Genomic DNA, 12705 nt, shown 5'->3' with positions numbered 1-12705 from the left:
ACCAATGTTTTTCCAAAAATTAAATGCATCCAGCTATTAATTTTTACACTCAAGGACCACTGTTGGTTAGAAAGTTATATACATCAAAACTGGAGATTGTGTCAATACCTAAGGAAAATCTTGTAAGTTTTAATAAATAAACCACTTTGGTGATTAAATTTTTTAACAAGGCCAAAGGACTATTTCCCACCCAAATTTTAATGTAAATACAAATACACACTTGCGGGATTTAAAAAGCCTAAATGCCGAAATACCCACCCATAATAAAAAATAAATTAAAAATCTTAATTAGAGTTAGGGGTAAAATTGTTACTAAAAGATTTAAAAAATTAAAGTTTTATCACATTTTCTTCCCCAGGTTTAAAAATCTTATAATTTTTCCAAACCAAAGTTTCCAAGTTTTGAAAAGTGACCATTTCACCCCTCAAATCCTTAGGTTTTCTTTCTCCCCTCTTTAGCAACCATCTCCAATGATGGTGATCGACTAGGAAGAGATGGAAAGCCGACATAATCTCTGATAGAAAATCTTCATCTTTGTCATGAAGACAAAGATGAAGAAACGTCATCTCATCATCAACAAAGACAATGCCATTTTGTCTCTTCATCTATAAAGATAATGTCTCTTTGTTGGCAAAGACGAAGATTCATCTACTAGAAATGGCATTGACTCTTTGTTTCGTTTTCAGAGGTCATCGTCGCCAAAGAGAGGAGAAAGAAAACCTGGGGATTTTAGTGTGAAATAGTCACTTTTTAAACTTAGAAACTTTGGGTGGAGAAAATTATGAGATTTTTAAACTTGGGGAGGAGAATGTAATTAAACTTTAATTTTTTAAATTTTTTAGTAAATGACAATTTCACTATTAATCCTAACTAAGATTTTTAACATAAATTTGGTTATGGGTAGGTATTTAAGTTTTTGAAACTCTACACGTATAAATTTATCTTTATATTAAAATTTGGAGAGGAAATAGTCCTTTAACCTTTTAACAATATATAAAATTTTTTAATGATACTAAATAATATTAGTTTAATCAAAATTTCATAAGATACGAAATGTCATGGATTTCATATTAGGACACCGCTTTAGAACCAATTGTCACTCATGTATTTTTATGTAATTTATAATTATTTTTATTTTTATTAATAAAATATATAATATTTCTTTATCCCATTCTTGTAATTAGATAGATATTTTAAAAATGATTAAACCATGACTAGAAGTTCAGTACATACGAACTAATTGTGAAGACATGATGTTTATATTAGATGATTATTCTAAAAAAAATCCATAATTATGATATTATCATGTTTAAAAGTAGAATAATAGTGATATAACTATCATAGTATTAAATAACTCTATTAAAATATGGTAACAAATTTTATATATCAAAATTGTTTGTTAACAGCTTAATATAATACATAAATTTATGTCATATATATGTTATTAGATAAACCTATTAAGAAGATTTAATATAAATAGTTATTTCAATTTCTATAAAAAATATCTTTTTAATAAATAGAGATATATAAGATCTTTAAATTTGATATTATCAATCATCTTATATAAAAATTAGTATGATTTGATACCAAGCCAAAGTAATCCTTCTAAAGGATTTTCTAAAGGCAAAGAGTATATATATCAAGATATGAATGAGGGCATATAAGAATGCCACCGCTAACTTACATATGGCTCCATTGCGCCGGAAAACGCTGCTAGCATTTAATTTTTGTCAGAAATCAAGACAGATAAGGTAGCCACAGAGAATGGCAGTTTAAGTTCAATTTTGGCCAAAAAAATGATGTGCAAGGCCGACATTAAACTCACCAAACTGAAATTCGACCTTTAAACTACTAGATTAGAGGGATTTTCCATATCTAAATTTCAAAGTTTAATGGATCAATTAAGAAACGTAATTTAAAACTAAACCAACTCCAATTTAATGTAATTTTAGTTCTAAAATTTTAAGTTTTATAACCTAATGCATCTAACTTTGATACCACATGCAATATTAAGCCATATTTGTATAAAACAAACTCAATCTTATGTGCAGGATCACTGCTTTGGCTATAAACACTTAATTAAATTAGTTCAAGGTTATAGAAATATTTGAATGTCTAATACGTTCTAAATCCGTGGTTTCGTTAAATTCACCTTAAGGCATGACCAATCTTCCTTTCCTTAAATATTTGAAAAGATAAAGCTGCTGTATTTTAAAAATATTATGTTAGGTTTGGAAGAGGGACATAGTCAATATAAAGTAGGGTACTCAACTTTATTAAAGTTCTAATAAATTTTAGGGTCTACACTAATATCGTATATTCAAATCATAATCTGTAAAGTGTATTAAGTTATCTTATTGATCAAATTAAACCCATACATAAACTTTTATTGAACGTTTGAATTACCAAATGTTATTAAATCAAATTGTAATTAATGTTAAACCATATTAAGACAAAAAAAAAATCAATTGTCTTCATTTTTCATAATAAAAGTAAATCATTTAAAAACTCATACTAATAAAATATGATCGATTACATAATATATGGATATATGAATGGTAAGATAATACTAGAACAACCTTAAACAATAGAACAAACTAACTCAGAAAGTCTAGCAAATTACATCAAAGAAGGTAAACGTAAATGGCTGAAAGACTTGTTCCCACCCAAGATTAGAGGTAATCCAAAACTCACATAACTCCAACTTTTAAAAACCTCAAATTCTATTAAAAATCTTAGTTAAGGTTAAAGATAAAACTATTATTTAATTAAAAAATTTAAAAAACTAAAGTTTTATTATTTTTTCCGCTCAGTTTAAAAATCTAACAATTTTTTCTATCTAAAGTTTAAAAAATAACAATTTCCCCCCTAAAGTTTTGAGGTCTCTTCTTTGTTGACAACCACAATTTCAGGCATCGGATGATGAATGCTATAATCTTATCATCTTCGCCCATCTGAGGAGATAAAGATGATTCATCTTCATTTCCTTGTCAGACGAAGAAGAATCAGTTTTTGTTCAATGAAAATGGATGACAACGCAGACAGATCAAAGGGAGAGAAAGATTATAGTACTGTTATCGGTCGACTAGAACCAAGGTTGTCGTTAGAAAAAAGAAAGAAAAAATCTATAGGGGAAATAGTCATTTTTTAAACTTTAGATAGGGGAAAGTTAACTTTGCAAACTATGAATGAAAAAATGTGATGAAATTTTAGATATTTTAATATTTTTAACTAAATGATATTTTTATTTTAATCTTAACAGTGATTTTTAACAAAATGATGAGTATTTAAGTTTTAAAAATTAACAGTTATAAATTTGGATTATCATTAAACCTTGGGAATAAGTCTTCTAGCCAAAGTAAACTTATAATAACTCAGGTTTGATGGGGATAAAGATGAATTGGTAGTCTTTTGGCCGGCATTAAAATTGGATCCCTTATCAGTTCTTCATCGGGGATCACCTTCTCCCACCGAAATGTTTTGACCAAATAATGAATGAACACAAGTATTTGCAAACGAGCATATTCTCTTCCAGGACAAATATGAGCGCCTCCTCCGAATGGAACATACGAATAAGGAACTATCTTGTTTCCATGAAATCTTGATGGATCAAATTTATCCGGCTCTGGAAAATACTTTGCATTTTTATGTGTGCCGTGCACTGCCCGATGTAACTGTCACAGATAGAAGGAACATTTAAGATGGTCAACAAGATAATTTATTTAATTCAAAGCAATCTTGTGCGGACGTTGTATTTCAGATATATCTATTTATCATTATAGATTAGCTGATATATATATATATATATATATATATATATATATATATATATGCTAATGGTAAACATTACCTTCCATCCTTTGGGAATTAGAAATCCATCAAAGCTGAAGTCCGTAATGGCCTCTCTGAAAGGTCCAGCAATTGTTGGTTGCAGCCTTAACACTTCACTGACAACATTCCATGAGTAGATCATCTTTTTGATATCATCCAAATTCAAAGGTTCTTCATGTCCCCTAGAATTTGCTATTTCCATTTGCTCTTTTGTATTGGATCCATCAGCAATTCAAGTGGAGCATTATCCCAAAAGGCAACAATGGGAGAATATTGTAAGTTTGAGAAGTCAATGATGAGACACAACTCTTTATTTTGTTCTTTATTAATTCATTGTTTGTATGAAGTAAAATATGATTGTCCGGAGATAAAGACAAGTGCTTATGAAAAACAAATTTAATAATATAAATATAAATAATGCAAAAAATGAGGAATATAAACTTATATTTGTTTTGAACTTAAAAATGATTATGTTTTAAAATTTATATTATTTTCTAAAAATTATTTAAAAAATTAATTTATTCATAATGAGTGGAATGAAATATTAAAATTTCTTTTTCAACATGTGCTTTTTGCAAAATTGTCTATGTTAGAATTTCCTCAAACATCCCCTCTCCCTTCACCATTTTCTAATAGAATCTGTTGGTTTTAATCTATTATTCTTAATGAAAACTTACTTTAAACCCCTCCCTATGTATACAGATATTAAAAATGCTCAAATATTGGAAGCTAATCGCAACCCACAGCCAATAAGACCAAGTTGATCTTCCTCCAAAACCAATTAAATATCTTATTTACCGCTTATTTTACTTAAAAAATAATAATAATTTATGCATTTTTTTAGTCTTTACACAGAAAATTTCTATATTTGATGGGTTTTTAAAAAAAATTTGTAATTTGGGAAAAGACCTGTAAACTATCATCTTAGGGGAGATGAGATATACAGTTTTAAACTGGTGAGGCATTATAGAAAATGCAAACCTCAAGGGAGATGAGGGATAAAATCCCTGGAAAATACAAAATAATTCCAAGAAAGAAGACACAAAAGCTAAGTATGATTTGCCATACGAGTAATTTGCTTCTTTGATTCTCGCTGTCGAAGGGTTATTACGTCAAACCTTATGTGGAAAAATGTAATCACTCTTTGGCTTAATTTGTCAATTTACATAGAAGAGAATACCATTTTATGTCAGTACATTACACGTGTGACCAAATAGCCTGCTAACAATCTTGTCTTGTTATGCACTAACATCTTCTGTTTTCGTTTTTGCAGAAAATTAGGTATAAAACTATTTATAATGAAACCTCACTATGAATTAGCTGAACCCATTTAAAAAAAAAAAAATTAAAGTCAATTATATGGACATACCTCTGTGGACTTCTTCATAAACTTGAGGCAGCTCAGCCAGGTACTTGATAATGGAAGTTATGGTGGTGCTTGTGCTATCATAAGCAGCAACAATGTACACTAAAATCATGTCTGCGATTTCTGATTCAATCACCTCTTCATTATCCTTGATCTTCTCCATAATCAACAAAGACAATAAATCTTTAGATTCATCTAAAGACTCATTAATATTATTCTCCAGGATTTCAATCTTCCTTCGCCTTACTATCCCCTCTATCTTCTCCCGAATTCCTTTCGACGCTTTGATTGCTCGGTTAAATTTTGTCCCCGGAATGTTTATAGGCAATGCAAACATTCCACTCATTATGCAATTAAACAATTTCTCGAGCTCTCCAACCGTCTCCGAATCCACATTGTTTAACATCAATCGAAATGATATTGACAGAGTGTATTTCTTCGCTAGAGAATGCGCAGCGACTTCTTCGCAATCGATCCAATGCGTCTCTAAATGGTTTCTTGCAAGGGAATCAATTATTACGACATTTTTCTCCATTGCATTGAGCTGGTTGAATAAGGCTGACACATTTTTGCGCATGCTGGCGAGCTCCTTCTGCTTGCTTTCACTTAATTTACCTGAACCCTTGAAGATTTTGCTGATGTTTCTTGGCCACCATGCCTTTATAAGCTTGTTCTCGTTCGCGAACATGAATCTGTTTGCCTCAGGGCTGCAGAAGAAAACCATTTTTTCTCCTGCATACGAAGTCTTGAAAAGTTTGGCGGAGTATTTTTTTTGCCTGTCGAAAATGAATTTTTCAATGCAATTCTTTTTGGCCAGTCTAATATACTCAAGAGTTTCACCAATGATTGGCCAGCCTGTGCTCCCTGGAGGGAGCTCGGGTTTTTGCTTTGTGGGTTTGGTTTTTGACACATAAGAGAGAGAGTAAAGAGTGAAGGCAATGGAGAGAACTAAGAGAAAGAGTGCAATTAGTTCCATAATTTTTTTTTGTCGAATTGATTAAATTGTTGAATAAAAAGGGCTGTGTTGTGGGGTATTTATAGGAGAATTTGAGAAAAAAATTATTAGTAATTTATGATAGTTTTGTTAAGGTAGGATTCAACCTTTGCTGCTCACGTGTGTCAAAGATCTAGAAACTTAAAATGAAGCAAGTTCATTAGGTTGTTGAATTAAGAGGGGTAAGTTTATTAATAAATTTGTTAAGATAGATTATGATATATGATGAAAATTAAAGAATGAATATATATACACGTTTCAATTAAGGATGAACGGTCAAGTTTATTGACAAAACCAATATCACTTTTAAAAAGAAAAAAAAGTTTCCCGCAATAGCATAAAACAATAGCTGTGAGACACTCACCTGATTCGAATCCAATTTGTGTTTTACTGAGGCCCCACGAGGTTTTATATTATCAAAAGTTTATGCATTTTCTTCTAAAAAGTTCCCATTTGGTTATCTTTAATTTACAAAGTTATTTAACATTATTTTCTCTGTCACCTCAGATGGCCTAGCCATCTCTGGCTGTCTCAGTTTGCTCGAAAGACTTTGTTATTTAACTTCTAGATTTTAGAATTTTCTAACAATCGGCAGCAGCAGCCGGTTGGCCATTGACGCGATGGCGCCAAATTGGTCTGGTAATCGGTTTCTGTCATATCACGTGCAAGATTTTATTGTTTGATCTTGACGGTTTAGATTTTTCCAGCATTCGGCATCAGCAGCCGGTTGCCTGTTGGCGCATGAATCGGATTTTTTAGGCCAAAAGAGTATTTCCTACTCAAATCTTAATATAAAGATAAATATACATTTACATAATTTAAAAAAACTTAAATACTCACTCATAAATAATTTTTTATTAAAATTTTTAATGAAAATAAAAAGTAAAATCGTTATTTTAATAAAAATATTAAAAATATATCAAATTCATTATATTTTCCCTCTAGGTTTTAAAAACTAACAACTTCACATTGTCTAAAGTTTTCTAACTTTGAAAAGTCACATTCGGCCCCTCCCAAAAAAAAAAAACCTATGGATTTCATCTTTTTTCCATTTTAGCTACCTCCAAACATTTGAAAACTTCAGTTTAACTCCCCTTTTTAACTTTAGATTATTCAAAAATCAAACAACCTCTCCCTCCATCGACCGTTGCTTTTCTCCAACACTCAAACTATCCTCCGACAACAGAGCCGATGTTAACCATTTCTCCTTCATCATGCGATGGAGCTAAAAACCTAGAGATCTCTTTGTTTCGACGAACAGATGAAAAGATCTAAAAGAGGCAAAGAGATCTGGATCTAGATCTCCAAATCGAGATAAAAAGATCTTCGTCTCTTCATGGAGACAAAGAGATCTTTGGGTTTTTGACTCCATTGTGTGACGAAGGAGAAATGATCGACATCAACTCAATCGTCGAAAGGTAGGTCAAGCACTAGAGAGAAGCAATGGTCGATAGAGGGAGAGGTCACTGGTTCTTTGAATAATTTGAAGTTGAAAAAGGGGTTAAATTCTTTTGTTAATTTAACTATTTATATTAAAAAGATATAAAAAATTTTTAAAAGGAGGGCTAAAATGGTTATTTAACTATTTATATTAAAAAAATATAAAATTTATATTTTTTTCCCCAAGTTTTAGAAAGTAATATTTCACCTTTGCCTAAAGTTTTCAAACTTTGAAAAGTAATATTTTCATCCCCAAACCTAGGATTTTCATATTTTTCAAACTCAGTAGCCCCCAATAACTTTCAAAAATAGTAGTTTCACCCCCATTCTTGAACTTCATCTTCCAACGTCGTCTCTAGCATCATCTCTAACCTTTTCCTTCTCACGCAAGAAAGAGACGGAGATCTCTTCATCACACCACTATGCGATGAAGAGATGTCTCTTCGTCGCACCACTATGCAACAAAGAGATCTTTGCCTTTTCATCGTACAGTGGAGATTTCTTTGTCGCATTACTTTCCATTGCACTAGAAGAAAAAGGAGGCTTGAGATAATGACAAAGATGACGCTAGAGACAACGCCGAAACCTAAAGTTGAAGTGTGGGGTGAAATTGTTGCTTTTGAAAGTTCTGGGGGGCGATTACAGTTTGAAAAATATGAAAACCCTAGGTTTGGGTGAAAATATTACTTTTCAAAGTTTGAAAACTTTAGGTAAAGGTGAAATGTTAGTTTCTAAAACTTGAGAGGAAAAAAGTAATAAATTTTATGTATTTTTAATATAAATACTCAAATGACTATTTTACCCTTTCTTATAACAAAAAAAGTTAATAGAAGTTAGGTTATGGATAGGAGTTTGGGTTTTTCAACTATTATGAATGTGATTTTGAATTTCAGCTAAAACTTAGATGGAAAATAGTCTTTTTCCTATTTTTAAAACTTAAGGGGGAAAATATAATGAATTCCATTTTTTTAATATTTTTATTAAAATGACGATTTTAGTCTTCACTCTAACTGAAAATTTTAACAAAAATTGGCTTATTGGGTATTTTGTTTTTTCAAATCTCATGGGCATGTATTTGTCTTTGCATTGAAATTTGGGTGGAAAATAGTCCTTTGGCCAATTTTTTAAGATATATAAGTCTACCACTGCAAAATAGTTGGAGAATGTTGATATTAACTAAGTTTGTCAATGGTAAGAGCAATGTTTTGTCCAGTGATTATCAAATATTGTAATTGTCCAATTATAATTCAATGAAAACTTGAAGAACAGACGACTCGACTATCATAACAGAGTTAACTTACAAGAAGACGCTATAGGTGTTGGACGAGATTACATCTTTAATGTGCCTTGGTTGAGTAAGATAAAGTCCATTTTGATCTCTTTGTGCTTCCATTAATACCAAGAAAACAACTTAATGATCCCAACGTTTTTAATGAAAATTGAACATTTATATTTGCAACTAAATGTCATAAACATCAATAACATAGCTTATCTTACTTAAGCCTCTAAATTATATACATCAATTGATAATAAGAAATTGCATCAACAATTTGATGCTAAAAAAAGGACATAAGCACATTTTATTCTTTCAAAATTTTAGCAATGACTCTTAGAAAATGGCACTAAAAGGCACTACACAACTCATCTTCAAGCAATTCTAAGAGTGATTCGAAGTCTCTCACCCAAGGCGAATTCATTTTCAAGGCTAGCTCAGTATAGCCCGATTGAGATATTACTTTTAGACCTCAAACTGTTGCTTAAACAATGCAAGATGTTAATATGTTATACACTATAACAAATGAGCCTATTTCTTAGACATCTAAGCCACATAGGAAGACTCCTACTCCTCGCTTTCGATCATAGTGAGAACATCAACACACTAGCCTTATTGTCTCCCAATAGAAACTGTCATGTCAAGCATCAACGAACAATATTTAGGAGCACCAAAAATTATCTCAAGCTCTATCAAGGCAACATTCTAGAAAAGCATTTGTACTTTCTTAAGCTTATAGACATAGTAGTGTTTCAATAAAGGCTAATGATAGGATAAGTAGCTAAGGTTGTCAATCCGTAAGACTACCAATGTATGACTAATTGAATGTCTGCTGAGTCTCTAAGGAGTAGGTGGCCAAATATTCCACAATGCTCAAAACTCCTTTATCAATGGGACTTGCTTCAAACCTTTCTAAACCAATATATTATTTTGTGTCTTAAAATAGTTATCTGTCTAGTGACAATAGGAGAGATGATTGAAGCCATCATCTCATTGTCTAGAATGACATTCAATGAAGAACACCTATATATGATATGAGCTAACTTTTTGTCTATAGGATAACATTTGCTTAGTGTCTCAAGATAGTAGTGTTATATGACGTAAGAGAAGGGTAGTTGGTGTTGTAATATCGTTTACAAAGATGTTTGATGGTTGATATCGTTTAACGAACAAAACGATAAACAATAAATGCTTAAGAAAGTAATGTTTTTTAAAGTAAACTCAACTGAGTTGTATTAATAATTTGATAAATTGATTGATTGAATTATAAAGCTCATGCCTTTGTATATGCTCATTTTCTTGACTAGACTAGGAAAACTTATTATAAGAAACTATGATTATAGGAAATAATATTAATAAACTTATAAATAAAGTTGAGCTTTCCTAACAAATAATCCTAAAAATTCTTTATTATATTTATCAACTTTTTCTAAACACAAATTATTCATATTAAGCTTCACTTCCTAAATAGAAAATATTCTTAAACTTAGATAGGAATCTTGACAAATTTAATTAACTATCAAATATTTACTACAATAGGAAACTAACTTTAAATTAAAGACTCAACATTAAGAAAGTTAAATTAAATTAAACTCTCTACTATTAGAAAACATGCCATTTCATACCACATAAGCATACCATATTACTTTGCCATATCATGCCAAAGATGTCACATTATTATTGGTTGTCGCATCATCACCCATCCTCCCTCTTGCCTTTGGTTTGTTTTTTTCAACGTCCTCATTCGTCTTTTCTACTCAACCTTCCTTTTACCTTGGATCTTCTTCCGACCTTTTTTGGTTCTATATTTTAGCCTTATTTTCTTTTTATGATTGGAATGTCTTGGTCTCCCATCATTCTCCTCTATTAAGGAAAAAAACTCATCCTCGAGTCATCATCATGTAACAAACCATTTGCATATATAAAAGGATCAGACCAAAGGTTAAATTTAGCCTTCATTCAAAGATGAAAATTCTAATCCCAATATACATGCAATTCATAATAACCTTCCTATGTTTGATTGACAACCTTCTTGTAATCGTCTTTAAGAAGAATCACATATTTGTCTTGATCAACATAAAAATCATCCTTATTAATTTTCATGATTTCAAACTTATCTTGAAGGGAATGAATTATTTCTAGACTTAAGGGTATTTCATTGATCTCTTTAGTTTCATCAATATCTGTAAGTTCTTCTTCCTTCTTCACCTCATTAACTTCTTTAATTTCTTTTAGAAATTTAGGTAGTTCCACAAAATTCATAGTGATTTTTGAAGCTTCATCTGCCGCTAATAGCATTATCTTTTCTTCATTTTCTTCTGCTATCTCATACTTTTCTTTTTCTTTCATTGCTTTTGTAGGCTTACAAATTTCTTCTCTAAATGTAGATTTGAGTTGTGAAGAAACTTCTTTTTTTGGTTGCATTTGTCTAGGAAGAATTGGGACTATCCTTTTAAATTAGAAGTGGTTCATATAGGTTATGATTTAGATTGGTTGGCCAATATCTCATTGAATCATGTAGTTAGTCTTTTTGTAGCTCTAACTAACATTGTTAGTTGTTACTCTAAACTAGTACAACAACTTGATTTTCTCTATGTCTAGTCATCTTAAGACAATGCTTTGATGCCACCTGAAGCAAGAAAAACATAGTTGAAGTTGTGATATCGTTCACAAAGACATTTAATGGTTGATATCGTTCAATGGATGAAAGGATAAACATAAACAATGCTTAAAAAAACATTGTTTCTTGAAGAAAACTCAATTGAATTTTACTAGTTAAAGTATCATTCAAGCGAAATCTAAGTGGTTGTTTCTTTAGAAACTTTAGTTTCGACTTGCTTAGCTAGTTAAAGTTTTATGCTCTTTATTTTGACTAGAAGTGTATGTTTATCCTCCTTTGTGGTTCAAGATTACCTCCACTCGTGTCTACTCTTCATAGCACTAACCTAAGAAGGATAAATCATTCTTTGGAAATGAAGCCAAATAATGTGAAAGACTTTTAGAACCATGTCTTTGGCTCGATTCTCAATCTCAACTTCAATAGTCACCAACTTCTATTCAAATTTTCATCCTTACAAGTACTTTCCTTTTTAAATTGAAATAGATCATAGAGTTTGTAATCCTGAGCCTACAAAGCATGCATCTCATCATCTTATTATTGAACATGCTCACAAAAGAAAGACAAGTCTGTAATCAAAGACTCCTCTTTGGATCTAAATTGTAGCGTATAAGCCTTAAATTGCTTTTTTCTTCTTTGCCATCTCATTTTTCAAGGAAGACACCTAATCCCTAAGACATTTTGATTATTAGAAGTGATTACACTCACATAACAACACCAACCATGCTTCATAAAAAAGAAGTCGTAACATGCCAAGGGTTTACGAATAGACATAAATATACAATTCGAGAAAGCTATAAAGAATAAAGTCACCTAATTGGAAAGATATCGAGATGGAGGAATGAAACTACCCTATACTAAAATGATTCCTAGTGACTTTTTTAACCAACAAAAATTGGATACTCCTTCTCTTATAATCTTTTGAGAGGAGACTTTGACACTAACGATCAACCTCCAACCTCTAACCAAAACTCTAGAATCATAGGTTCATTTTCTATAAGTTTTGTGACATGCCCCTGCCGCCTCCCGCCCCTCCTTCCCCCATGAAAGGATTAGACCTCCAAATGATGAATCAGGTCAAGGTTTTTCGATTTTAGACCATCTACAAAACAATAGTAGATGTTTCATATTGTGCATATAAATTACACACATGTAAAGTCTAGGTATTAGGTTTTTAAATATAT

At 31.1% G+C, this 12705-nt stretch overlaps 1 protein-coding gene across 1 annotated transcript; it reads right to left on the bottom strand.

The window, feature by feature from the left end:
• Window positions 1-3324: 3324 nt before the first annotated feature.
• On the bottom strand, window positions 3325-6175 carry LOC123229810 (beta-amyrin 28-monooxygenase-like). Its single transcript, XM_044655785.1, has 3 exons — window positions 5201-6175; window positions 3851-4038; window positions 3325-3674 (listed from the first exon to the last, which is right to left on the bottom strand). The coding sequence occupies exons 1-3, from the start codon at window positions 6171-6173 to the stop codon at window positions 3375-3377; spliced, it is 1461 nt and encodes a 486-aa protein (XP_044511720.1). The 5' UTR covers window positions 6174-6175; the 3' UTR covers window positions 3325-3374.
• Between the last annotated feature and the right edge of the window lie 6530 nt (window positions 6176-12705).

This window comes from Mangifera indica, chromosome 11 (genome assembly GCF_011075055.1).
Source record: "Mangifera indica cultivar Alphonso chromosome 11, CATAS_Mindica_2.1, whole genome shotgun sequence".
In the NCBI taxonomy this organism is placed as follows: domain Eukaryota; kingdom Viridiplantae; phylum Streptophyta; class Magnoliopsida; order Sapindales; family Anacardiaceae; genus Mangifera; species Mangifera indica.
The sequence above is the reverse complement of the archived record's forward strand: the minus strand, read 5'-3'. Positions and strand labels throughout refer to the sequence as shown.